This window comes from Rhodnius prolixus, unplaced genomic scaffold, assembly GCF_049639745.1.
Source record: "Rhodnius prolixus isolate KJV_2025 unplaced genomic scaffold, Rpr scaffold_28, whole genome shotgun sequence".
NCBI classification, from domain to species: Eukaryota; Metazoa; Arthropoda; class Insecta; order Hemiptera; family Reduviidae; genus Rhodnius; species Rhodnius prolixus.
This window is the reverse complement of record NW_027411618.1, coordinates 570,466-598,383: the sequence shown is the minus strand read 5'-3', so window position 1 is coordinate 598,383 and position 27,918 is coordinate 570,466. Positions and strand designations below refer to the sequence as shown.

General features: G+C 33.5%; 2 protein-coding genes across 8 annotated transcripts in view; both read left to right on the top strand.

The window, feature by feature from the left end:
- The window catches only part of hth (Meis homeobox homothorax), a 290,170-nt gene extending 279,565 nt beyond the window's left edge, over window positions 1–10,605 (top strand). For 5 of the 7 annotated variants that reach the window (XR_012460421.1, XM_074134764.1, XM_074134763.1 and 2 more), the window contains 2 exons: window positions 3,572–3,733; window positions 4,814–10,605. Coding sequence is in view for 5 of the 7 variants with exons in the window: in XM_074134764.1 (XP_073990865.1) it covers window positions 3,572–3,729 (158 nt within the window). In the remaining 2 variants the exon portion in view is untranslated. The remainder of the gene's footprint in view (window positions 1–3,571; window positions 3,734–4,813) is intronic. The other 2 variants (XR_012460420.1, XM_074134762.1) reach the window with 1 other exon arrangement.
- A 6,968-nt stretch (window positions 10,606–17,573) lies between these two features.
- Window positions 17,574–27,047, top strand: LOC141457583 (pentatricopeptide repeat-containing protein 2, mitochondrial-like). Its single transcript, XM_074134765.1, has 8 exons — window positions 17,574–17,785; window positions 19,765–19,996; window positions 21,067–21,169; window positions 22,982–23,176; window positions 23,494–23,682; window positions 24,262–24,372; window positions 24,461–24,568; window positions 26,370–27,047. Exons 1-8 carry the CDS (start codon window positions 17,707–17,709, stop codon window positions 26,490–26,492), a joined length of 1,140 nt encoding a protein of 379 aa, XP_073990866.1. The 5' UTR covers window positions 17,574–17,706; the 3' UTR covers window positions 26,493–27,047.
- Window positions 27,048–27,918: the final 871 nt, after the last annotated feature.

Sequence of the window (27,918 nt, the reverse complement as noted above, 5' to 3'; positions counted from 1 at the left end):
CCCAAGTTAAAGTTTCCCTTCCCCTCTAAACCCAAAATAATAGTGAATTCACACTACCACAACGACTCTATGTTTGGAAAATAAAAAAAAGAAAGTGTTGAACGTTTTCGAAGCAATTAGGCTGTGCTAGTTTTTTTTAGTTTATTCAAAGTCAAAGGTATTAAGATCGGGTCAATTATTCTGAAATTGAGACACCAATTGAATTTTGAGGTTTCACTGTTAACGATAAAGTGGTTTTAGAAACTGGTTTTTGTGGCCAGCATAACCAAAGCACTAAAAATGTAAGGTATTTTAATTTGATAATTTTATTTATTTATTTTATTGGTTTCTTTTAATTTATGATGTGTTAACATCTAAAGTTGTTGGCGACCGAAGATTTTTTCAATGCACTGCTGGCCTCCGGACAGTGTTCTCTCGTTACCCTGGTCCCAACCCCATAAAAAAAAGAATAATCCGGAAGATATCACTCCAAGTCCCCTGATTAATCTGTAAGTCTCAATGCAATATCCTTTTAACCTTTCACTGACCAAGATCCTCCTTTAAAAATCAGGCCAGTGCCCCAAATATCTTATACCTGGCCTTCAGGAAGCAAGGACCATGTGTCAAGTAATGATACACAGCGTATCGCACTCCATCCTCACACTGTTTACTATGGTATTCAGTATAATCAGCCACAGAGGCGAGACCAGTCATCTCCTTCACCTAGAACTCTTAAATCTCCATTACGAGATCCACTGGAGTACCTTCTAGTGTCCAGATTGTGATTAAACTCATAGCCTGTTGGCAAAAACTTATCTCCGTCCAGGATATTTCCAATTTTCTCAGCCTCCATTGCCTGTTAATTCCGTTAGTTTTGAGAGTGCCAGGGCAAAGACTTTTATGCTAGTACCCACTCTTGTAAATTCATCTCTCCCTTTTGTTACTCTCAATCTTTAAATGTCCAGATGTCCAGAAGAGTCTAATTATTCTTCGCTGGGTAAAATGTTACAGGCGTTTTCTCCTTACCAGCTTCTCAGAATTCCAGCTGGTTTACCACATTTTCATCAACAACCTAACTAGAAGATTCATATCTCTGTTACATCATTCAGGATTCTCCTGCCACAGTGTCTCGCAGCATCTCCGCCTAGAAAATTTTAGCAAATCGCCCTAATGCCACCTTCCTATTCTTATCTCCCGCTACTGAAACACACGAACTGTTTTGGAACCGATTAGTTCTTTAGTTTAGCAGCCAAGCTTTGGGATCCATTTATGAGATTTTTGGCCACATCAACAACACAGTCCCATTTTTATAGCACATTAATGGGTAACTTTTATTTATCATATATTTTGGCATTCAAACCCTAAATTTCCTTCTCAGGGCATGTCACTGGTTAGATGTATGTGTAGGCGAGATTTAAAATTGAAATTTGCGCGCTTACAAGTTGTATATTTAAGGGAAAGGGCGCTGCCAGGAACGGTAGAACTGTAGTAAGGGGTTTTTCTTGTCTTTGATGGTATATTGGTTGTTTAGGTAGCGGAGGAGGGCAAGTCCGGTGATATATCGCGCCAAACCAAGGGGATCCTGATGGATGGGATCCTACTGCCTTACCCACACACATAAACACAAACTCTCCTGGGAAGCATGAAAGCCAGTTGTGCCATCGATCTCACGAACTAACCAGCATAGTCCTGTGAAACACTTCACACCAAACAAACCTTAACTGCTTAAAAACCTTTACTGGGCCGCCGTTTGAACTGAACAGGCGGAAAACAGTCCCTAGACCTAAGCTCCGTATAACGCTACTATTAATTGTCAAATAATCATTATTGCAAATTAATATTGGTTTTATTTATTTTTCTTTACAAATAACTATTATTATAGTCTTTGTGCCCGTGTGCGAACAACTTTCCGTTCTTTAGAGAACTAAATTTCAAAGAAAAATAATAAATGTTCTGTCTCAATATGAAGAAATCAACAAGATTACTTGCCAAAATAAGCAAATGTTGATAATCTTTTTCGTACAAAAATCAAACCATGATAAAGCGAAAAATGAAACCAGGTCCACAACAAGTGAAGCCATTCCAATGTGAAACTTTGATGCCATTTCTTTTGGTTGTAACTAAAAAATAAAAATTAAAGAATTTTAGTAGAAAGATGTGAAAATATTAACATTTTCTTAAAAGTCTAAAGTAATGATGCATTGTTGAACATTAACATGAACAAATTTCATTTTCCAATGTAACCGTACAAATTTTACATGATTTTATTAAATATATCTCGAAATTTCTTTATATTTCTTAGATTAATTCACACGGTTCACAAATTGATTTTTTTTAAATTATATTTTACATGAAATCCCAGTCTTGTTTTACACGGGATTTTATTTGCACGATGTTCTGAGGAACATATATCGTACTATATCTAGCGTGGAAATCGATGGTTGGGTGGATATCCCGTAGATACGATGTATAAAAGAACATTTTAAATATTCTTCAAAAAAGAATCAAACTAGATTATTATTCATTCAAATAATAATATTAAATTAATTAATTATTTCCGAAAGAGAAGAAAGATTTCTACCAGTTTCAGCAAATAAAAAAAATGTTTTTAGCCCAGCTTTCAACCTTGGGACTAGGTTATCTTTAGGGCTTAAAAACTTATGTTATTAGTTTACATTGTTGATATAGGTTAGTGTGTCTTCTGTGCTGACTGTTTAGGTACTCATTTCAGTACCATTTAGTTACCCAATTGGCCTAGTTTCTAGGCCGAAAGGTTGCCAAAAAAGAAAATGTTTTTGTGAGCGAAATTGGCAATAATTTTTTCTTCTTTTTTGGTTAACGAATCCAACTAAAACGGCTCAAATAGAAGAGTTCTGGGTAAGTTAACACATTACACTTGCCTCATAAATCTAGTTTCTTGGAAGTAACTGGTGTAATTACTGTAATTCAGAAAATACGGCAATAAATGCGTCACTTAAGTGCACAAAGTCAGGGATGGGCCCAGCGAAACTGGCCAGGGAAGAAAGAAAAATTTTTTTTCACATCATTGTCGTTGAAAATTTTCATATAAATGAAATTCCAATCTTTAATCCTTGTTTGAGAAATCATCAACTTATAATTTGCTTCATGATGGAATTATCAAAAAGCGAAATATAAGCGAAATTTCAGTTTCTTATTGAGGTATAAGTTGTCAACTCTCTTAAAATATTCCTCATTGACTGAAATAAATAGTGTTAATCAAAATTGGTGTGGAGGGCAGCTTTAAAAGATCAGGCTTCAGTTATTCTTAAGAGTATGTATTTCAAAATATTCTTGTATCAAAGCTACTATTAAAAGCTGATATACAGGTAGTTATTAAAAAATAAAATCATCTTTATTTTTTGCGTAATATTATAGTTAGGCTAAGCTTTGGAGCCCAAAATTGGAAGCTAAACATTTGATCGTCAGTACTGTCCAAAAATTGTGACTAACAGATACCACCGGATTGTAGTCAAATCTTAGCTAATGCAACCTTACAGTTTCATATATATTTTATAGCTTGTTGCTTTTTACAACTGTGTCTTAAGAACAGTATATCTGACGTATAACATAGTTTACTCTCCGCACGCAGGTCCCAGTGGAGCGTATTCGCCGGAAGCGGCCGGCATGGGCTACATGATGGACGGACAGCAGATGATGCATCGACCTGGCGACCCGGCATTCCACTCCGAGTACCATTATCCACCGCAATATTATGGTCATCACCTGTAGTCAAGTAAGTGAAATTTTTATTTTACAGATATCTATTGGAGAAATTCCTGAAAACTATTAAGTGATTTTTTTTTTGGACTGGTATTGTTTGCCCACGGAGCTTTGTAGTCTCAAGTGGGGGATATCTGAGACAGCTGACATGCTAGACCGGTCTGCTGTACTACTGAAATACAGTCTGACTCATCATACACAGCTAGACTAGAAAACCTGAGCTATTTACTAGATTTGCTTCCTGAAACCTAGGTTACATCCTGGCATTTCCCTCAAGAAGACTTGTAGACTCATTTGGAGGAAGCATATCAAGAAGCAGATGATGACCTAGATCTAAAAATGCCTGCTGTGACTGCAGACGCAGCCGATTGCAATACACCAGCTCTGCTTAGACCATCAAGTCAGGGTTTAGAAACCCTGGTCTATTTTTACTACAGTTGGCAGGCAATTTGCCAAGAAGCTTGGAAGCAGCCTAGCATTACTCCAGAAAGTAGGTCTGACTGATTACTTTAGTGGCATCAGTCCTGGCTTCAGTATGAGGGCAACTAAATCTCTTTCCAACTAGTCTTTGTTAGTCTTCTTAAAATTAAACATATTTTTTAGTCATGTATAAAGTTTCAACAAAACCTAATTATATAATTTACAATTAAATAAAATAATATTTTTCGCCGATAAAGAAAAAAGAAATAATATGAAAACTTAAAATAAATAAATAAATGAATAGAAGGAAAAAATTATATTCATATAAGTATGATAAATGCAAAAATAATGAATAAATGAAATAAATAACTATAAGAAATTAATGGGAAGGGATTAGCTGAGTGGTTAGCGAATACTGGATTCCAACGCGGAGATCACGGGTTCAAATCCAGCTGGTGGCACTTAGATCTTTTCTTCCAAGGAGCTTCTTATAATTCTCAGTCTGGTGATGGACAGTGTTGACGCGCCATAAATAAATAAGTTAATCATAAGCCAAAGTAAAGAATAAATTTTTGAATTATGATAAATCAGTTGATTAAAAAAAAAAAGTAAGGATCTTTTTCCTTTGTTACATACAAACCTCTTTAACAATTTATATGTTTAAATGTTGCAGAGCACCGCCAGGACCAGCGCTCGGATCGACTCTTAGTTTGAACCAAGAATACTTATACAAGAAAAATATTCACACATCTGGACTCAAGATTTCTTCATGTATTCACACTTTCTAGCAAGCTCTTAAGATCCTTGGAAATTCCATAACACACTGGCCATCTGGAGAAATCTCCAGGAGAACATCAACAAAGAAGACATCTCGAGCTTCGCACGTCACCGAGGCATCATCAACTTAGGATATGTTATTAGCAATTTGCTATGTAAAATTAATTTTAAAATTAAATTAGAAAAATTTAAAAAAAAACCTTAAAATCCCAGCCAAACCAAAAAACCGTGAAAACATCAACACGTGAATCAAGGAGCACAAGATGTGGTTTGGGTCAAACCTGAAAAATAAGACCGGTGGACTTCATATTTTAAGGGGCGAACCTCATTTCCCACAAAAAAAATAAAAAATAAATAATAATAATAAAGTACAAACTATGGTCGAAGTCAAAACAATTGCAACAGTAACCTTGAACAAGAATGATTTGTAGACTAACTTGCAACAAATATTCTACATGCTTCACATGTTGACTGACTGTGTTGGGATAATTCCTAGGAAGCAGCCTCCTGACCTCATGTGCTATAAGCACTGCACTAATTTAAGCATGCTTCAATGGGTTACTTTATTAAACCATGTGTTGACCAACCTGTTGCAGAATGCAAATGTTCACATAGAATTTACATTCGCAAAATCACAGCCTTGAATCAAAACTAACTTTTTTTAATGACTCAAAAAACCCATTGTTTTTACTGAGATTTTTTTTTGCAGTAAATCTGTTTTTCTTTTTTTAGCTGTAACGCCTCTTTAAGGAAGTCTTCCTAAGGGATTCGAAGCCACTTGGTCTAATGTCCTTTCCTAGAGATCCCTTCAAATTGAATCCTAAAAATGTGAACCCAAATTTGTATACGGGATTAAAAAAAAATGTTTCTAATTAATGCTCAGATGTAGTATTTGCTATTACGAGTTGAATTTTTGTTTTTTTGGAGCGTCAATTTTTTTTAAAAAAATGACGCTTTAAAAATTTATTTGCCGAAATTGTAACGTCTATGAATAACTGTAATTTAAATTCAGCCTAGAATGATTTTATGTTGTTTTCGGGAAGAATGCATTTTAATTGGTGTTCAGTATTTCTTAATCAAAGATTCATGGTAAAATATCCCTTAATTATGGCATTCAGTTTATTACCTGTTCATCTAGTTGTCATTCTGTAAACTATGGATGGATTCATAGCTATGGAATGCATTCATAAATCATGCACTGCACTGAGTTGGCTATATGTACTTCTATGTCTGTAAATGCTCCTAACTCTAAGACAGTAAAGTTGTATAGAATTTCACTTAAAGGAATGCGTCTTAAGTGAAAATTAACATTTTATACTCAAGTCTAGGCATCTTCAAAACGAGTAGGGTTTAAAAGCACTAATTCTCACCTTTGTTACCCTGCATCTCTCAACCTGACAAGACCCTAACAAAAAAAAAAACTTATTGGGCTAATCGTAACCTCGGCTCAGATAACAGTAGCATTGTTATGAGCCAGCTTGCATGGATCTAATCATCATCAGCCATAGTTGAACTCAACTCATTGCTCAATGCTGATCCCGTGTACTGAGCTGCTGCTCAGGTCAACTAATTTTCTCATAATTCAGAAAATTCTCAATTATTTAATTATTTTATTTAATTCAAACTGTCTTTGTAGGACAGTTATATAAGGACTGATTGTCAGAAACCAGAAGAAGACGCGTTGTGTTGAAAAACACCCAACTTTGACAATGTTTTCTTTCTTTTCTATAGAAGATAAAATTCCCTAATTTTCTCTAAAATAAAAGAAAGGCTTTCGTTTTTAAGATTAATTTTTGGTTGTTCTCCTATTGTATAATTAATGTTTTGCACAGTCTTGGTATTACCATCTTCCGCCGCAACTTAGGCCTCCCAACTCTTCGAGTCCAACAAAGCTTTTTGTCTATCAAAGTCTGGCTAATTTGGTAAACTGAGCCATATTTCTTTTATTAAATAACTCATAAAAGATTCTTATTCATGTGAAACCCCATTGGATTCTGAACCCAACAGGTTTCTTTCATCTTTCTCAGGTGCGATCCAGATTAAGAAGCCATATGTTAGGAGTAGACGGTTTAGGGACTTACAGATTTCTATTTTCGTCTCCATTGAAAAAAGGAGATTTCCCTGATTTGTTTTGGAGCACAAAGAAACAACCTGTTGTCTGCTAAGTATCTGTTAAGTATTTCAACTTACTTTAACTTAACGTTAACGAAGATTCACTAAGGAATGCTTATAGATAATCTCGTTTATATTTACATCAGGTTTCAATAGGTTGCTATGCATTTGACTTAGCTAATTGGGCCAATGTTGTTACGCTTGAAAAATATGTTTAGATATTTGATGGATTAGATGGTACAGAAAGTAGCAATAATTAATTTACTAATTTTAAGATAATTTACTAAACTCTATTCTATTATATATATATATAATAAATTTATGTATAAATGTGTGTTACCGGCAGAATATGCAAGTTTGGCATTTTATCTAATGCCTGGTTATTTTATAAAATCGAACAAATTGCCCAAAATACTATTTACTATGAATATTCTTTAAAATTAAATATCGTGGGTTATTATTTAGGCTTTACTTATAAAACCTGGGTTTCTTATAAAGTGCCAGGAAGAATTGTGTGAAACTTTTGGACAATTTTCTGTAATCCCGAAAAATGTAAGTTTAAGAGCAGCTAATTTAATTAATTATTAAAAAAAAAAATTATTTAGATTATTTTATTAGTTAGTTGAATTGTATAAAATGACAACTTGGTTAAAGTATTAAGTACTCTACTAAAAGTTACCTTGTTAAATTTAGTTATATTTTTAACGAGATTTATATTTTAAAGTTCATTTAAGTTTTCTTTTTCTATTACTTTAATTAATATTGTAATTTGAAAAAGTAATATGGTTTAACGTACGATCATGTACGATCAATTTTTTTTTTTTTATAAACTTACTTTTTCGCATTAGCACCTTTCTTATACGATGTAGCTAATTTTTGAAAGGTATATTGCATAAACAGCCAAAATCGGCAAGACATTCTATAAAGTAACTAGGTATTATATAAAACGCCAGGATTTCAAATTCTGCCAGTAACATATACAAATAAACCGAGCTTAGATCTTAGACTAAGATCTATATAGTAAAATTAATGTATCTTCGATGGAAATATCGCAGTTAATTATAATTTGGTGGAATAATAATTTGGGACTGTTTTCCTCTTCTGGTTCTTTTTATATGTTAACTGTTCTCTCATAAACAGTGGGCAATTCACATTGGTTAGATCATTGCTTGTTCTATACCATTAAATTATATTCCCCTCCAAAGGAAATTCTTTAAGGTAAATTTTATTGGAAGGTGTTTTGTTAAAAACAGTTAATTAGCTACCTCTTTTGGGGATTTATTTTGTTGACATTTGGATTAATAAAATGATATTGACAAACTTAGTGTGATGTCTTTTGATAAGAGGTGATTGGCAACATCTTGATTGATAAGAAGCAATTTTACTAGTCTTAGTTTTGAAAAAAAATAATAAAACTCAAGTAGCTGTCAATTAGAGAAGGGATAGTCGCTTCTCTGCCCCCTTGTAGTAAAGATACTAAAAAGAATTAGAAGAAAAACTGTCTTTATCATTACTGTATATTGTATCCTTCTAGATTATTTTTCACTTAGATATATCCAGCCAAGACTTCACATTGGCTTTACTATGTAAATCACAATATTTCATTCTTTTATAAGTTTGTTCCATCATAACCTCTGACAGATTTGTGACTGTAAGTTTAAAATGGATTCTGACCAATCAGAGCATTCGAAGAAACAAACCATGTAGTAACAGAAAGAGATTTGCACAGTAAGCGGCATTCATTTGCCTACTGCAAGAAGGTTAAATCAAAGCAATTAAGTTCAGCTGTGTATAGAATAAAATGTAGTTTAGTATGGCACTTAATTTATTTCCAGACATTATTAATTGTCGCTACATTTCATATCGTATTACTCATCAATATCTGTATATCATCACAATTCTCATAATTTGCTGAACAAACCTAAACTGATAAGGCCCCTTGCTAAGACTTGATTTGTTAAAAACTGAAATCTATTTCAACCGCTATTTAAGCGTCTTCTGTGGATTTGTAGAAATACTGAACACTATTCAACCCTAATCATTCTTCTTTCTTAGTACTATTTCTTTTGTTATTATCACCGAGGAGTGGAACCCTTGAAGTACTCGTACACTAAATTAGTTTCATGATACTGACTGATGCAGTCCATCTCTGTTTTCAATACTGCATGCAGGGTATAGCAAGTTGAACTAACCATATTCAAGCACTCTTCTATTCCTCATTAACGAATGGTTCGAGTTTACACTTTTTATTCAGAAATTGCACATTTTATAATTGAAATATATGGTTTCTTTCTTTCATTAAAAAAGAACATAACTGTTTGAGATAAAAACATAACTTCTATTGCAAGGGTTAACTATTACATTTTTCTTATATTCAAGAACTTGTATTTTTTTTAAATAAATTATTCGATTCAACTATATGTCCCAAAATTTAGTACCTCTGGATAGCTAGCGAACTTCCATTTGTAATAAATCTTTTGTACTTTTCATTATTTTCTTCTCAAAACATTGTTAATTTTAGTAATATCTAGATTGTAAACACGGGGGAAATTACTCACTGACGGCCATTGCTTCCAAATAAATTTAATATTATATCTTCTTTATTTTCGAATGATATGGCTTAACTAACCAAAGTGAAAAGACAATCTTCAGTTTGCTGCAGACTGAAATGGTAAAACATTAGAGTTAAATAATACTAGAGAAATAAAATCAACTCTTGGGCAAAATAAGAAAAAAAAAAAAACATTAACACATATAAATGGCATGTATAGGGTAAATCGAAAGTAGCATGATACTTAATTTTTAATAGATCTTAACGTGAATTTTCATTTCGTAAAAAAGTTAGACGGGCGTTTTTGTTCTACTAGGATTTATTGCCCAAATGAACCCCCCTAAAATCTTGTGATTTAACATTGCCACGAAGGGTTTTCTATTCCCCTCTAATGGTCGATATAATCTAAATTGGGAACTCATAGAATATAAAGCATTAGAACATGGAGCACATTAGTTTAAGTATATTTTAGGAATTTAGGCATCTTATTATTACAATTAAAAATTATAAAATGTGTAATATCTTGAAAACGGAGAAGATTTTACCGATTGATAGCTGAGGTTCGTTTTCTTCAAATGTAGTGTTAACCTACTACTGAATGAATACATCCACGCCAACCATCTACACCCTGCAAGTAGGACACAAAATGCGTGTAATTTTTTCCTTTAAAATACAAATACATGTTTTCAAAATTAGGCTAAACATAAACTATATTGTAAAATAAAAAAAAAAATATCTATTGCACTCTTCCAAAGATCTCCTTGCTTTAAAACAAATCTCCTTTATAAAAACTAAATTTTCTAAATCCCTGTCCCAAACTCTTTTAATGAAAATAAAATACATTTAAGAATAAATAAATATATTTATTTATTTAAAAGAAGAAAACAAAATGTATTAACTTAAATATACGAACACTGTATACGATAATTTTTTTGAATAAATAAAGATACTTCTTGTTAAATTGAATAAAAAATATATGTTGTGTATTTTGTAAAATGCATCCATTAAATACTTAATAAAAATGAGCTTTATTATTATTATTAATTATTACTTAAAAAATAAACAATAATAAAATATCAATGTTTTTTTTCCGCAAGGATTATTTCAACATTTTATAATATTTTATAAATACAAAAGGGAGTGGCAAATTTGACTAATACCTATACTAGATATTACAGGAATCTGGTAACACTGCAATAGGCGCATTATCATAGATTTTTTTAAAACAGAAACTACCAAGCGAATGGTGTTCTTATTTTTAGCACTAAAGTTTAATGCTATATTTTGCAAATTATAGATTCCCACGTGGAGTTCCCAGGTTTGAATCCAGCTACCGGCACGTAGATTTTCCTCTTATAGCTAATTGTACGGTGATGGATAGTGTTGCTTGTAACGAAAGAACACTGTACAGCCGCCTATAAACTCAGATGTTGACGCGCCTTTAATTTAAAAAAAAAAAAATTAATGTGTGAACCCCCCTAACTTTCGACTACAAAAGCAAATCCTCATTAGCTTCTCCACTAGAAGAGGACATTTAATTACTTTTGTAGATTTGTAGAAGAAGAAGAAAAAGTCTTTATTTACAAAAACCAAAAGAAGATTTACATTCATATAAAAAAAAAATTACTACATAAAAATACTTTTACGTTGTAAATATAATGTAATAATACAATATTTACTATGTATAATAGTACAACATGGACCGTCCGTGGAGTCATGTTTCACAAACATCTAACCAAAATATTTACTTTTGTACTTCAGGAAATTTATTAACGGCATATTTTAATTTTTAATTAGTGCCAAAGAAATAGATTCGGCTTTAACCGAGTTACAGGCATCTATTATTCTCTACTTTAGTTCATCTACAGATGCAATTCCGGCTTGATTCTGATACACCTAGAATTAGAAAAGCTTTTAAAAAAGCAGAAATAAGAAAAGAAAGAAAAAAGCTCCATTTTATGTACTGGATAAGTGTGCATTTATTGGTGAGGGAGTGGCTTACGGTGTCACTACGTCATCAGCTACAGTCCGCCTACTTCACACATCCCGTTCGCCAATGAGATTAGCCAATCGTTTTTGGTAATTATTTCTAGGAAAAATACTGTTTAAATTTTTTTTACTAATTTTTCCCTCATTGGTATTTGATAAATTATCGAATAATCTAATAAAAATTGATATCTTAAAAATGTCCAAAATAAACATATTTGGAACATTTTATTTCCAGTTTCATACTTCTAGTGTAATGCAGAATCAAAAAAGTTAACGAAATATTTTCCTGAAGTAAAAGAAAGTAAAATCTATATCATTGAATGAAAGTGAAAGAGCACCATGTTATGTACTGGATAACTGCTTTTATTGGTGAGGGTGTGGCTTACGGTGCCAATACGTCATCAGCTACAGTCCGCCTACTTCACACATCCCGTTCGCCAATGAGATTAGCCAATCATTTTTGGTAATTATTTCTAGGAAAAATACTATTTACATTTTTTTTTACTAATTTTCCCCATTGGCTGGAAAGATCATGTCTATGCATCTGTAATGGTGGAGGACATTTCGAGCATGATCTGTAATATTAATGAGTAGTAAAATTTATAATAAAATAGTAAGGGAGGGGATTAGCTGTGCGGTTAGCGTACTGGACTCCCACGCGGTGGTTCCGTGTTCTAATCCAGCTGCTAACCCTTAGATTTTCTCTTCTTAGGAGCTTCTTACAGCTCACTGTCCGGTGATGGACAGTGTTGTCTGTAAAGAGAGAACGCTGTCCGGAGGTCGTTAGTGCACTGGAAAAAGCTCCGGGCGCTAATAACCTCAGCTGTTGATGCGCCTTAAATCACTTTAAAAATAATAATAATAATAATGAAATAAAATAGTACTTTTCTTTTTATTCAATCAAAAAACCGTTATAATATCATTTTGAAATTTCTTATAAGAATCATTTTTTCATTCATAACTTGTAAAATATCGCTTACAGAAAAAAGCCGTTCAAGTAAATTTTTCTTTAAAAAAAAATCAAGGAATCTATTTCTTAAGTAAAAACCACACCTCCCCATTCGAAAAAATGAAGTTGGTGCCTGTATCTTGCTTCTGGAAGCAACGAGAAAAATTTACAAATTAAATTTGAATTTCTAACAAAAAACTAAGTGGACACGTATTTTTTAGTTTTTTGTATCTTAGTTTCCGAGACAAAGTCGTTGTCCATATAGCTTGGGACACCCTGTATATATATTTTATTTTTACTTTTTTATTTATTTTTTTTTTACATATATTTTTCAAGCAAGTGGTAACTGACACATTTCACGTCGATATTTTAAATACAGGACGCACAGTCTCAATAATGTAATTAAAAATAATTTTAAACTATGTTCGGCGACCATAGGCAGTAATACAGTAACTCACTAGCGCCACCCAGTCTTTATAATTCAACTACTCTACCAAACTGTCTCTAGAAAGAGTCGTGGAGCCATACCACACCTGGTGAAGTTCACCCAATGCTGGACAAACAGCCAGAAAATGGTATAAGTCCTCATTCTCTTTCAGGTCACATAGAGTACATTCCAGGCCGCTATTCTTGTAAAATCTGCAATTCAAACGATATAAGATCGCCTCTAATTTTAATTGTTTTTTTGTATAATACCCTAATTTTGGATAGATACAGAAAAAAACGAATTTATTAACGTTATGATATTCCCAATTTATGTTAAGTTATAGTTCATTCTCGGTTTGGGTCCCTATCGAACTTGGGGCCCGGTTGCATTGCACCCACCTAAATGACCGGCCGTTACACTACACGATTTTATTTTAAATTATTTCGCTTACTAGATGTTTTATTTGTACAATTGTTTATAGAAGTAATTAAATTTTTATTAAGAATTTAATGATTGCGTTTTCATTGTTTTATTGTCAAGGTGAATAGTATTATAGAATACTGTGTCCCGGCTACATTTTCATCATGAAACTTTTAAGTGCATTTTTAATAATTATTGCATATTGTGCAATATTTTTAGTAATTTTTCATAATTATCAAGTACACACTATTGCGATTAATCGAAAAAGAAAATTTGGTCCATTTCGAGTATGCCCCATGGTCTATACAGATAAATTATACAAATGCAAGTACGAGTACTGGTGGGCGTGTAAGTATGATTGCATTCAAGTAGCATAATTTCAAAGTATTAATGGGGTGCATAAAAAAAATTGAATTTTTCAATAAAATTTTTAAATTGAAGAAAAACAGTAAAATTACATAGTTTTTTCATACCAAAGTTTGCTTAATGAAACTTCCTTGAAATTTATAATTTTTATTGAAAATATAGTTTGTATTTATTATTATAATACAAGTTTACAATGATAAAATGACACTGTTAAAGGAAATATGATGTCACAGCTACCTCCCAGAAATCCAATTTCTGTTGGATTCAGAAATGTTTCTGAAAAGTTTCAAACCGAAATTGCGGTCTAAAGCAGTGGTTCTCAATCTTTTTAGACTTACGGAAACCAATTCACTTGATATTTTTCTTGCGGGACACACATACCAAAATTTGAATGACGAAATGGAGTGATAAGGAACATTACTTAACGTAAATCTGATTACAATTTGCTTCGTTATAGTTACATAAATCTCATAGTTTTATTATATTACTATCATTTAAAACAAATAAAAGCTTCATTTAAAACAAACTAATACTTGTAACAAAGAAAAACATAAATTTAATATGAAACATTGCTTCAGTTTCTCATAAATTTCTGAAATATTTGTTCGAACGAACAGCAATGCTATTCCCATTTCCTTTTCTAAGTTTTCGAGTTTTTTCTCAAATGTTTGATTGTGGTCCACTATCAGAAGATAGTTCAGAAATGATAGGAAAAATGATTTATTCTCTGCTATTATTTCCATTCAACGCGAACAAATTTTAATGGACACAATACCCACCTTGCTAGAAAGCTATATATTTTCAAATGAATCCTCTGATCATAAACATCAGATAGATGATGATTCCTCAACTCCTCAATGGCCTTTGTTTTGACGTCTGCGCTTTAGAATAACATAACAATTTCGCTACATTACTGTTATTATTTCCATTTTGTCACGGAACACAAAGCAAATTAATAGAATAGTAAATTAATAGTAAATTAATTAATTAATAGCAACGTACCTGATTAAAGCAGATTTTTGTGTCCAACTTCTAATGAAACTTCTTCGGCAACAGTCCAGAAAATAATAGAATACTCTGAAAAGATGTTCAATACACTCACTCCCAGCTGGATGATTGACAAATGATAAATTCATTAGAATATGGCCTGATGATCATTTGATTAAGGCGCTGAACTTATGAAAACAAAAACTTGTAACAAATTATTTTCAAATAAAAAATTTATAATAAAATAATTAATTTGATCAGAGCCAATATCACTTATGATTATGAAAACAGTTCCTTCATTCCTCTTAATATAGTAAAAATCGTAAAAACTTTTGTTAAACTCAGTTATTATTATTATTTTTTAATGATTTAAGGCGCGTCAACATGTACATAAGGTTATTGGCCAGTGCACCGGACAGAGTTCTCCGTTACAGACAACACTGTCCATCACCGGACAGTGAGCTGTAAGGAGCTCCTAGGTATAGAAAATCTAAGGGTCAGCAGCTGGATTCAATACCGGGATCTCCGCGTGGGAATCCAGTATGCTAACCGCATTATTATTATTATTATTTTATTTAGTCGATTCAGAAAGAAAAATTCAAAATTTTACTTCTTCGTGTGTTTTTATTTTCTCATTTTTAATCTTGGAAGCATAAATTTTGAACATTTATTGAGATTATATTTATTTAGATACTGCCTGTTCTACAGCAAGGCTTGTGGATTATTTGCCTAGATAGTTTCTAGTAAACCCTCAACAAAATCACACCTGGGTTACCCAAAACATTTCTTCCATTCTAAAACTGAATAACTATAAAAATAAATTTTTTGTAATCAACACCGTGAGTTCGATGACACACACTTCACACAGAGCACACGATTTCACAAAGAGCACTTAGATTCACTATAGCGCAGTATTCTTCCACTACTAAATAAAATTACAAAAACGGTAAGTTAAAGTCAAAAGTTCTGGAACTGACTATATTTAATTGGACATTGTGCAAGGTGACATTACAAGTCGGTAATAAGTTATTTGTATACATCAGATAAGTGTTTATGAAACCTTTGTAGATAAAAAAAAAATCCTGATTCTAACTCATTGCTGTGAATGTGAATTCAACACGATTTGAAATCTATTGAATTTTTTGGGTGATTAGTTTAAAGACAAAGCATTTAGTTCTTACGATCGCCGCAAGATAGTAGAAGAGTGCAGCTCTCTAAGTTTCAGCAACTTAAACCTATCAATAGAAAAATTCATTAAAATTCAAAATATACTTTTTTTCTATAGAAGATAAAATTCTGTAATTTTCTTTAAAATAAAGGGAATGCTCTGTTGTTAAGAGTAATTTTTAATCGATTTTCTTAGGAAAATGTCACAAGTAAAAGTTATAGTTCTACATGATTAAGTTAGTATAGCTTTGTGAAAGATATGGTGAGGGAATTGTGAGAATGAATCTGGAGGACATCAGGGATTGGTTATCTCCGACCGACGGCTACTCTCTGTTCCTAGAATATCATGTTTACTTTAATTTATGGAGCTGTTCTTCAAATATCTCAGAGCATTAGGAGGGTAGCGCAAAATGCACCAGGGCGTTGTTAGACATCTGTCCCAACAACCCCTCGCTTCCAGAGGTTTCTCTTGAAAATCTTAGTGGCTGGGTATTAGGGGAGAATATACCCTACTCAAAACCTCCAAGCTTCACCATTCAACAAAGCAATCATCTCCTCTCCGAAAAGTTGCTACTTATTCAAATATTTCATTGTAATTTCTGCAAGTTTAGAACAGACTGCAATGAAATGGTAACAACCGTCTAGCACTTCTTCATTACATAATTGGCAATAATTATTTTCGTCACCATTTTGTAAATAAGGGGGTTTACCTAAAATTAATGTTGAAGCCCATGCCTTTATAATCCAACTGAATGATTTAGTAAGAAAATTGATTCTTTGCCCAGCAATAGAACCAGAAATATATTTTGAACTAGTTGTGACTGTCGTGCGCGATTACTTGCTGACTCTAGTCTACTCAGTTAGACCGAGTGCACACTGTTCTGGCAGAAAAATATTTTTGTAATAACAAATAAAATATTGAAAATTTGTTGGGTTCTCAGTGCTAGATAATTTGTTCTCAGCACAGAAGTGGAAAATTGCACGAAACAATTGTTCCTTATTTTGCAGAAAATGGTCATTTATAATTTCCTACAAATAATAGATAAAGAAGACATTATCAAACAATTATTTGAGAAAACATTCCTGCGAGAAGTAAGATGCTTTCTAGATTTGCCACAATAAATCCATTCATATTTTCTCTTCTTGCTACATTGATTTCATCGATCCCGAAACCTTTTGTGCATAAAAACAATTTTTTGTTTAATAAGTATCACGGAATGTACAATTAAATTCATACTTTTATTATCAGAACTGTAGAAATGTTAAAATTCGATTTCAAGAATTTGGTAAAGTATGGAATTTTTATGAGTTGCGTCAAAAGTCAGAAGTCAAATTTTCTTAGATCAAGATTATACCTTCATATAACTACTCCTATTATCTACGCTTATAGAGTAACGCCGAATAATCGGCGATACCTAATAAGTTTTGAAAGTTTTATATCTTCAGTTTAATGTTTATTCTGTTGCAGAGTTGCAGACAGAAATTGAAGAAGAATTTTCAGTGGACGGCTCCGCCCCAATGTTACATACATACATATTCTTTTAAAACTGACTTTTAATGTTTTTAATCTAATATAATTTTAACAAATAAAACTTAATTAATTAACTTCATTTTGTGCTGGCAATGGAAAATTAAAAACTAATATATATATACTTATATATAAGAAAAAATTTGATTGAGTTGCACATGGTGCTAATGAAACCTCCTCACTTACCTTTACCAGTATCTGATCTCAAGCAAGTTGCATTAAATGTTCTAGGTCTAGTTGTATAAATCAAAGGAACTATTTATGTATTTATCTTTCTTGTTTCTAACGTAACTATGATAAGATTAACTAGTAATTTGAGAAGTATTAGTGTTGGGTTACAAAAGTTGTATGGTCAAGGATGCACGGCAACCGGTAAGTACTTTAGTAATGTCCTAGATGGTGACTAACTCATGCACCCTAACTGCAAACCTCTCAATTATTTCTTCAGTTCGGAAAAGAGGAATATGTATCTATGCTGTATCTCGTAAGTCTATTGAAGTTTTGAGTTAATGAGAATCAGTGCAGAACTCGAGTTCTAAAGCCCCAGCCGCAGCTTCAAAACTCATTTTAGGCTTTCACCAATTTGATCTAGCCTAGTATTTCTGAGCACTGTAACTCGATTTCAGTCTTTTCAGTGTGGCATATTCATGGTAGCCACCATTAAGCCTCAATGTTAAGGCAATGTTGGCTGAGTGTTTGAGCCGTGAAGTGCTTCATCAGAGCAAATTGTAAATCTCCAGACTAAAGTAGTAGTAAAAGGTATAAAATTATTTATTTAATCAATCAGCTATATTTTTTGGTTGCTAATGTAGCTTTGATAACTTCATTGATATATGAAATTACAACAAGCAGTTGATCATTGATCAAATAAGGTATGTTGGAGTTCTCAACACTTCCCTCCAATCGCTAAGAGACCTATGACGTTGAAAACAAGCTCTTACTTGCTTACCAATATTCTTTCATTAATCCAGTAGGATCGAATTCAGGTTCAAGAAATTGATAGTATCTCATCCTAACGCTCCTGGGATGGCCAGAGCCTGAGGTCCTATATCACTATGCTAAAAGAGAACTGTTAGCATGGTCGAGTTTGTCCTCAACCTTAGTTGATCTTTTAAGGGTTAGTGATGCATAGACAATGTTCAACGTCTAAATGAAGTAATTAAACCTAGAACAGAAATAAAAAATTGCAGCAAAATAGTTGAATAATTTTTTTTTTTTTTTTTTTAAATAACATTAAACTGGATTTTTTGTATGGTTTTTATTTTGTTCCATTCATTTATTCCTTCGTACATTCAGATTTGATGAGTTAACGTCTTTTGAACAATTTATAAGTTGGAACAACAAATGAAATAGAGTTCTTTAAATTTAGAAGTGATGCTTGGTTGGCTTCATACTTACAACTGTGCACATGCGTATAATTTAACACGGTCACTACGGTATGTAGAAGCACCGTCAGTGAATAAGATTTCCTATCTTATTCTGTGCAGCATAATCGGAAGTCTGCTTGGTTCCCTTAACATTTCTTATTGTCCAAGCTAACCAAACGATATTTGCTCATGATCACATTTGTTAAAATAAACACCAATGGGATTCTCATGTTGGTGAATTTTTCTGCAGTAAGCCAACTTCCATGCTTTGACCATTACACGAATTACTTTTTTCTTGATTTTGAATACCTAATCAATATATAGTGACCCCTAAATCACATTAGTTCACTCATTAGATGTGGGTGGAACAATCCAAAGTAGTTCCTAAAACATCCACATGCAGTAGTTCTATTAATTGGTAAATAAAAAAAAAATTCAGCCTACTTATTTCTTTCTCAACGTTACTTTACTGAGTACATTTGCTGTATGTAAGATACTTGGTAGGTAGTTTCCGCAAAATTTTTATTCAGACCAAACTAAATCTGTTTTATTCATATTTAGTGCCGTCGTATTATCTACAACTCACATTTTTCACTCTCTTCTTCGATTCAAGCATGTGTCTATCTTCAAGGCTTCATGCTTCTTTGTCACCCTTGTTGTTAAGGTTGAGTCTTCAGCATACATAATTAGGGTACCTGCAGTTATCTCTTCATTTGTATTCAAGTTAATGAGGAACAATAGTACCCAAGCTCTTCTGGAAATAACTTTTACTTTATGCTATCAGAAAAACTAGATGTTTTCTTGTATGAAATAGTCCCTAAACATTTGGTATGATTTTCTCAAATTTATTATAAATTTAATACAGTCTCAGGAGCCGCTTCATTTTCAGATATGTTTTTGAATCCCTTATACGTACTATATATTATATTTATGTGAAGTAAGAGTGTGTCAAGTTAGCTTTGTAATTTCATAATGAATGCACAGTTTACAGAACACTGTACAACTCGACAGTTTTGGGCGTGGATAACTACTCGAAAGCGAGGGAACGAATTAAAACTCAGTTTGCAAATGTTGAAGATAAGTTTCGAATGAAAATGTCGGCCTATGCCAACCAGGATTCCAACAGCATGATATTCACAGAGGATTTGAAGCACATGATCCATTTAGTGGAGGGCACCGACCAAGACCTTGAACTGGTTCGAAATATGATGCTCAAGTGAGTATAAGATTAGGTTAATTTACACTTGATTGAGAAACGTCTAAAAATTGCATTCTCTTAAGCTTGTGAATTTCTATTTTGATTTTTCACTGGAAGTACACATTTTCGCTGGATACGAAAAAGTGGATTTTGTAAGTTAGACATTGTGGCTGTCTGTCTGATTTTTTATTCTGTACCAGTTTTTTGAGCGAAAATTAATCTTATTTCCCGACTTGCATCCCAGTACTATAAAGATATCTCTGGCGCCATTTATCAGCGCGTGATTTTTTCTTTAACGTGGACTATTTTAGACAAGTTGTCAGATGGTTGCCTATCACTTGCTCATTCATTTCACACAAAGAGCAAACAGAGTTATCTTTCACTTGATTTTAAAACCTGAAGGAAATCTTGCTGTGTTGGCAGTCTAAAGTTGGCGATAAATCCCTCAACGAGTGAACGTTTGGCACCATTTCCCTCAGAAGGGTCTCCCGTCTTCCACATGCTACAATAAGTCATTGCAGTGCAATGCAGTTCTCTTCACCTCACTGCTTGCGGCTAGCCTCATGTCTCTCAGCTATACTCATATGCTTATGTAGTTTTGTATTTTAGAATAATTTAAAAGGTTTTTTTTTTCGCGAGGCACCGTTTTTATCGCACATTCTGTGATAATCTTGTCGCTTCTGATTTGATGAAGCTCAAGCTGATATTCTGGTCTAAAATTATTGTCGGTTCAGACCCAAGGTGAGATTGCGTTGATGCTATTTTTCATGTATTTCCTAAAAGTTTCTCCAACTATTTTCTTTAAACTTCGATTGCGGAGACTTCGTTCTTATATAAATTTTATTATATTTGTTGCCAACAATTCTATGTATAAAGAAAATTGATTGATCTGAAGAAATTTTTTTACTTAACGGAATGTTTCCATTTTCTAGTACTTGCTGGATCTAGACGCCGATATATTTTTGTTTTTGCAAAATTACATTTTACATATTACAACAGCGTGCTAGGTCTTTGTCAACTGCTGGATCTTCCTATAATTTTGCTGGTGCAGTTACGTGTGGTAATGTTGGGTAATTTCCTTTTTCCAGGTTTTCCAGCCAGAACAGAGAGCTGCGCTTTGGGTCGTTTATTTTTGGCCCTGTTGTCATGAGGATGTACTACTTCGTCAACAGGCCAAAAGAAGCATTCGAGGTAAAAACAGCAATTGTCTTATTTTTCATTAATGGAATATACCAGAGATGGCAATTTTCGAAAAAATTAAAAAAAAAAACTTTTTAAATTATCTTTACGGGTAATAGATAACCACACCTTAACAATCAGAACCAAAAAAATAACCATTACCTAATCTTTGAGGTTATAGCTACCATGTAAAAAAAAAGTTTTAAACTATGCTATCAATACTAATGTGCAATTGTCAATCAGTAAAAGCCCTGAAGAAATTTTGGTCTCTAAGTCGAAAGCTTGGCAAATACACATATTACAAATTACGGAATTGGCAATAATTTCTCTCCCTTATATCCTGGGCATTTATTTATTTATTTATTTTTATTGTTTATAGAATTTTATCTTTACTCCTAGTAATAATTATAACATATTCTTGCATGGCCCCATCATCCAGTATTATTCCAGAGCCCTTCTTTGGATTAAACTCAACTCATCAGCAAGCAAACCTTGTTAAAATTTTTGTATCTTATGTAACTCGAGTCTTTACCATCTATCCAAACTACATTTGTGTATCGCAGATTTCCCTGCACATTTGTTTCTAGGGTCCTTAAAAGGATGGGTAAAAGGGGCCTTGGAAGCCCTTTTCTCTGGAGAGAATGGTGGACCATTGAGCCGGATTTCCTTGCATCGAGATTAATGAGTGCTTAGCTCATTATGACACAGGAGTGAAGAGATAGAACCCCGGGTACACCTTTTATTTCATTGCCTGCATTTTGTGGGTTTATTCAACATCCGGCACCAGTTTCATCAAGTAAAGCAATTGTACCAGCTAACTTTATAAATAATTCTTGGCTCGTAAAAGAGAATCAATCTCTGGCCGGGTAAAAGGATAATTTTATTATCAATTTGCTTTCAAGATTTTTTTCAGGTTCCCGCCTAATTGTTTTCGTTTTAGGTCTTTTTAACTATTAATCTATGTGATAGCTCTTTTCATTTATATGTAAAGGAAGATGGTAAAGTTTCGCTGCCTAAATAGTAAAGGCACGGATGGGTTTCTGTAGTAATTTCATATAAGAATTTCATTGTATGTGCTACATTCTAGGCTCACTTTTAGCACCTTTTTGCAGACAGCGAAACCTCCTTAAGTTGTAATAAATGGCTTAGCGTTAATCACTTTTTTGCACCTAAGGGGTGATGGTGATATTGCAATTATCATGTGCCCTCTGATTAGACATAAGATGAAACAGAAGGTCGCCAACAAATCTACACATTCTTCACAAGAGTTGTTTAACAGGCATATTAAACTCATTTTTGCTAAATGAGGTAATAACGTAGACGTGGGTAAATTTTCGCTTTTTGAGAGCTAAATGCGTACTATTCATTTTTTTTTTCTTTCTTCACATTGGCTGTGACGCCATCCTCACCTAAATTTAAATAGGTGTCTACTTCATTTTCTGATATCTCTGTAATATAACTTTAACACTAGTGAACTCGTGAAAAATGAAAAACTTTAATTAGTGTACCTAAATGACATGCAGTAGATCCAGAGAACCCTTTCTTAATTTTTTAATACTTTCTTTTGGTGTTTCCGTTCCTTAGTAAAGTGATATGAGTGATTATTTACTTCTGCAGCCTTTCGACTAGATTTCCGATCTGGCAGAATGCAATTCACTAGATCATCATGTGTCGGATGAGCCACCAATGTATTGAATACAATATACTCTGCGCCTGCAGAAATTATTTATTCCATGTTAATGAGTACTTAGCTCATTATGACACAGGAGTGAAGAGATAGAACCCCGGGTACACCTACAATTATGTGTACAATTTATTTTCCAGATGTTCATGAATCCAGAAATGGATGGATTCTTCGACCAGTTAATGTCATTCCAGATCCTCATGGACTTATTGTTAAAAAATGAAATGTACGAAGAGGTAATCCAGGTGTTCGATGTAATCCAGAAAAAACAGGTGCAAGGATCCAAATTTCCTAAAAACGCTGTGGTCTTAGTTCTGGCAGCTTGCTATAAACTGGTTAGTAAGCAAAATTATGTTGTTATTATTCAGAAGTCTTGTTTCTATTTTTCCTAGAAGTTCAATAGTATTTTCATGGTTAGTTGAGGCATTTAAAAAAACTCCTTCAAAAGTGGCTTAAAAATGGTGATAATAAACTCAAGATAATTTAGGGTCAACCTATCTTGCTGCACTTTTGAAGATCATCCACTACTAAAGAAACCTTGAGCCTCACAAATATATGTAGATGAGATGAATTCAGTTTTTGGAGGAAGAAAAAATCCACCTCAGCTCATCGCTAATTTGAACTTATAAATTATTTCTTATTTCTGATACAGAATACGGCGGAATCCTTCAATTACGCCAAAAATTTATGGTCGGAATTTACAAAATATGGACATTATCCAATGAGACGTGCTGGGACCTTTGCAGCAGCTTTAGCTCTCAACCAAAAGTCTCCGCATGTTGCGCTTGAGATACTCAGCTCTACGAAGCAACAAACTTACGTGACAATCAGGAACTTGAAGGTAACCTATTCCAATATTAAAATACCTATACTTGCTGTAAGTATTGTGCGCAGATAGGGTAGAAGATACCCAACTGTGGACCTCTACGAGCTAGATTAAACCCTTTAAAGAACCGTTTAGACCGGCAGTGGCCCCAATTCTCACAAACCGTAACCATATACTGTAGAATACTTACTACAAGTTGATCTTTCTTTCTGTGATGACCACCCCACGGACTTGGCCGTGATTGTAGTTAATCAGATTAAAGTTAAATAATAGGGTTAATCCTTTTTTTGTAGTCCTGTACATTGTAGATAGAATAAACTAGTACTCTAAAACTTACGAAAATGCTTTCCTTTGCAAAAGTGGACACGTCTCCACGTGGTGTATAGCAGTAGTTCTGTTTTTGGTAGATATACTTAACACAGGGCTAATGGTTATTAGCTGATGGGCTTTATGCGGTTTCATAAACTTTAAGTCTGAAAAAATGATTCCTTCTCTAGTCGGATTTCTTATTTATGTCAGCATTAAGTAAAATAATCTCGAAATATGACTTAGAAACACAATAATTCATGGATTCCATCCTGTGGTTCTGTTAAGGTAGCGGCATTGGCTGATTTAAATCGTCCGGACGACACGTTTCCCATCCTAAGAAGCGTTCTGCAGACGGATTCAGCCACAGAAAAGAAGCATACGTTCTGTGAGGAAATAGTAAGTATTTTACAAATCGCTCATCCAAACTTCCAAGCCTTGAAAATACAAATTTCTGGCCTGAACTAATCATTGATTAATTTTTCAGATAGCCAAGACTAAGGCATCAGTAAAGAAGTTAGGCAAGCCTGACATTCTACAGGAATTTGAAAAACTTGAGAACCAACTTAGGAATTTGAATCATATAACGTCTGAGGTATGATATGTTCACCTGCTGTTTTTAAACTCCGAAAGCATGTAGTTTGCAATTCTGTTGTGCAGCTTCAGACTTTTTTTTTGGCTAGATTAGATTAGATTGTCGGGGTACGAATCTACGCTCCACGGCACCGCAGCCAAAATAGACTTATTGTGCCATCCCCTTTGGATCTAGTAGATGAAACCTCCCCTACTAAAGAGGTGGATGACTTTCCCTACTAGTTCTTTTTGCGCTACTATCTCCTTTGGTCTCGCAAGATCCATAGGTTTCATAGCGCAACCAACTCGATTGCACCGCAGTCGAACAGCCAGTGAGAGAGGCCGTTTTCTCCTCATCCAGTTACAATCTGCACCAACGGATCCGAGCTAATAAGCCCCCACATTGTACAGATGACTATGCCCCTATGTGTACAGTTTAAATGTAATGGGGTGTAGTAACAGTATATGTTGCTCATGTTCATGTTGTTAGGCTGGGATACCCGCGGGGACTCCAAGTACCCTGAAGAAGTGGCTCCCCCTACGGGGTTTTTTGGCTAAACCTAGAAGGTATTCTCTATCATTCTCTACCATCTTCTGTTTTAGGTTCTATGAGATGATGCATTCCGCTGTTAGTAACGTGTTATTCAATGCTTTGCGCGCTAGAGCACTTACTGCATCTAGAGGTAGCCTTCACATTGGAAATGGGAATGCTAATATTGGAGACAGTTTAAGTATGTCTCCTACTTACATAACGATCCACAATAAATCTAGCGTCACACACTAACATGTCTTGGTTTAATAAGCTTGAAGGCAGTGATAGTATTTGAAACTATTAATTTCGATCTGATCACTGTTGAATTGAATGGTAGAATTCATTACTGCATTACATTATTCCTAGAAGAAGATTATTTTATTCCAAAAACTTAATAACATAAGAACGTTATTAATTTTTCACCTGATTACAGCAACAATTTGAATGAATTGGTAACGCTTAAAAAATAAAGTTAGCTTGTGACTTCAGAATACTTAAAATAAATAAATAAATAAAAAATCATTTTTTGACGTAATAGTGTTTTAATTTCAATTTATCAGAAAGAGGCTTGTCTTAGGGGGAAAAAAAATTAAAACTTGAAAAGGCCATTTTAATAACGAAGTCACATTATTGTTATTACATATTATTATTATTTTTTTTTTTTCGGCGCATCAACATCTTGGTCATTAGCGCCCACTATCATAGTTCTTCTTATTTCCAAATACTACTCGAGCTGGGATGACACGTGCAGACCCACAGCTTCCAGATTACATATTATTATTATTATTATTATTATTATTATTACAATTTTGTATTTTACAACAACTGTATTATTATTGTCACTGAAAGTATGTAGCCAAGTATGTATTTTCTAGTGAAGATATTTTAAAATGTTTAATGGTTCTGTCTGGCCACTGATAATCTTTTGTTCTAAAGCTGCACGCATTTTTGCTACTGTAATTAATTTTTAATAGGAATCTGCTGTTAACTAAATTTCTTGGGTTTATATTGATTGACTTTAATTATTGTAAATAATTATGTAGTCGCAAACTTTAAGTGAAGTCCTTTCCTTACTCTTGCAGTTAAGTGACGTTGTCAATGGTCTTAAGATCATGTTGGTGCTTTTGAATGATTTTAATTGATAATTTTATTATGTTTATTTTGTATTTAATAAAGAATTAATAATAATACCAGTTCTGGCTAGGCTTAGCGTAAACCTGCGGCCTTATAACTACTCGGAGCTTTTTTAAACTGTTTTGAACTCATAATTTTTTCTTCTGTTGTGTTTTAGTCACTGGATAAGCAACTTTGCGCGGAGATCTCGATGGGAGATCATTCAACTCGGGAGCCTAGGGTGCGCTATGAAAGAAGACCACAACAACGATTACGCCCCGGCCTGGAGGATATGTACTGATGTAACCTTCAATTATAGCAAACGTAGAATATCCATTTAATTTCCTAACTTTAAAAAAAAAAATCTATTTTGATTTTTTAACTGATCGTGAGTTATCGTCTATTCGCCTCATTTCTTTCCAAGGCATAAAGACGAGTTCCTGAGTATTGGCTCCAAAAATAAGTTAATTTCAGTCTTCTGTTGGGCATTCCTCAAAATTTCTGTCATTTCTTGATGGAAGATATTCTTCAGAAGGAAACTTTTTACATTTTCAAGTAAAAAGGACTCAAGGCAACTCCGTATTCAAGGATACCAATCACCAGGATTTGGAAGAGCTTCAGAATTGCTTGAATAATCTTGTAACACCATGTTCCCTATGAACAACAACCAAATAACTTGAAAGACTGAGTGTAAATGAACCCTCGAAGCAAGCGTAACTTTAATGATACCTAAAAGTTTTTTACTGGAATCTTGACTCTGTTTCGAACCACCTGGATAAGCAATTTGAGGCGACCTCGAACATTGTATACAAACAAGTTTTTGTATAGTCTATTCAAAATAAACACTTTTTTTAATTTTGTAGTTTTAAAATTCAAAAATCCTAATCAAGTTTGACCTAAGCTGAATCCATGACTGAACAGCATTCTGAGAGCCCAACATTGCGGTCTTCAGCACGACTGGTTACGGTGACACCATGAATTTCTGGTGAAAATCAATCTCTAAAATCTTTCGAATTAGGCAAGAGAGAGCAAGAAAATGAAATTAGCTCAGATTATTGGAGAAGATGAATTAACATTTCCAACAAAAATAATGGGCCACGCAATATAAAAATCTGCCTCAGGTTTTATTGATTCTGTGAAACCGATTGTCAAAGAAATATAACATTTAGAGTTAGGCTGTTCAATCTGATGAAGCTAAAGGGACTGTTGGTGCACCACACTAGAAATGAATTTTATGAATGGTCCTGCTCACATGTTCCCAACTGCAGGATGTCCGGGACAATATGCTCACGGACCCACATACACAAACATACAAAATGGGCTGCCAGACGTCGCATGGCCGAAGTAGCTATTGCCCGTGAAGACGTAGGTTTAAACAAAATATAAAATTAAGGGTAATCTTGGCAATCAAAAAAAATTTTTAATGAGTAACTTCTCCAAGAAATATAGAGATATTGTATTATTTAAAAAAAGCTTAGTTTTCGAATAAATCAACATTAGTCAGGGTAAATCTAATAAGAGCAATGTTGGGATTGCAAATTGCAAAAAAAGGATTAGCAACGAAAACTGTTTTTTTACATTCGGATGATAACTACAAGACTGTGTGGAAATAAACGATAATGCAAGTAGAAAAGTTAAATACTCACTTTTTAAAAGTTTCTGGGACTGTTTCTTCATTCACCAATAATTAGTATAGATCCACATCAATAAAAGTTATTGATCATTCC

Bases quoted from the DNA above. Each gene is read 5' to 3' on its own strand.
- LOC141457583 (XM_074134765.1), top strand. From the start codon at position 17,707: ATGATAAGATTAACTAGTAATTTGAGAAGTATTAGTGTTGGGTTACAA. The intron at 23,177-23,493 runs GTTAGTAAGCAA...TTTCTGATACAG, and splicing joins TGGCAGCTTGCTATAAACTG to AATACGGCGGAATCCTTCAA. The intron at 24,373-24,460 runs GTAAGTATTTTA...TTAATTTTTCAG, and splicing joins ATACGTTCTGTGAGGAAATA to ATAGCCAAGACTAAGGCATC.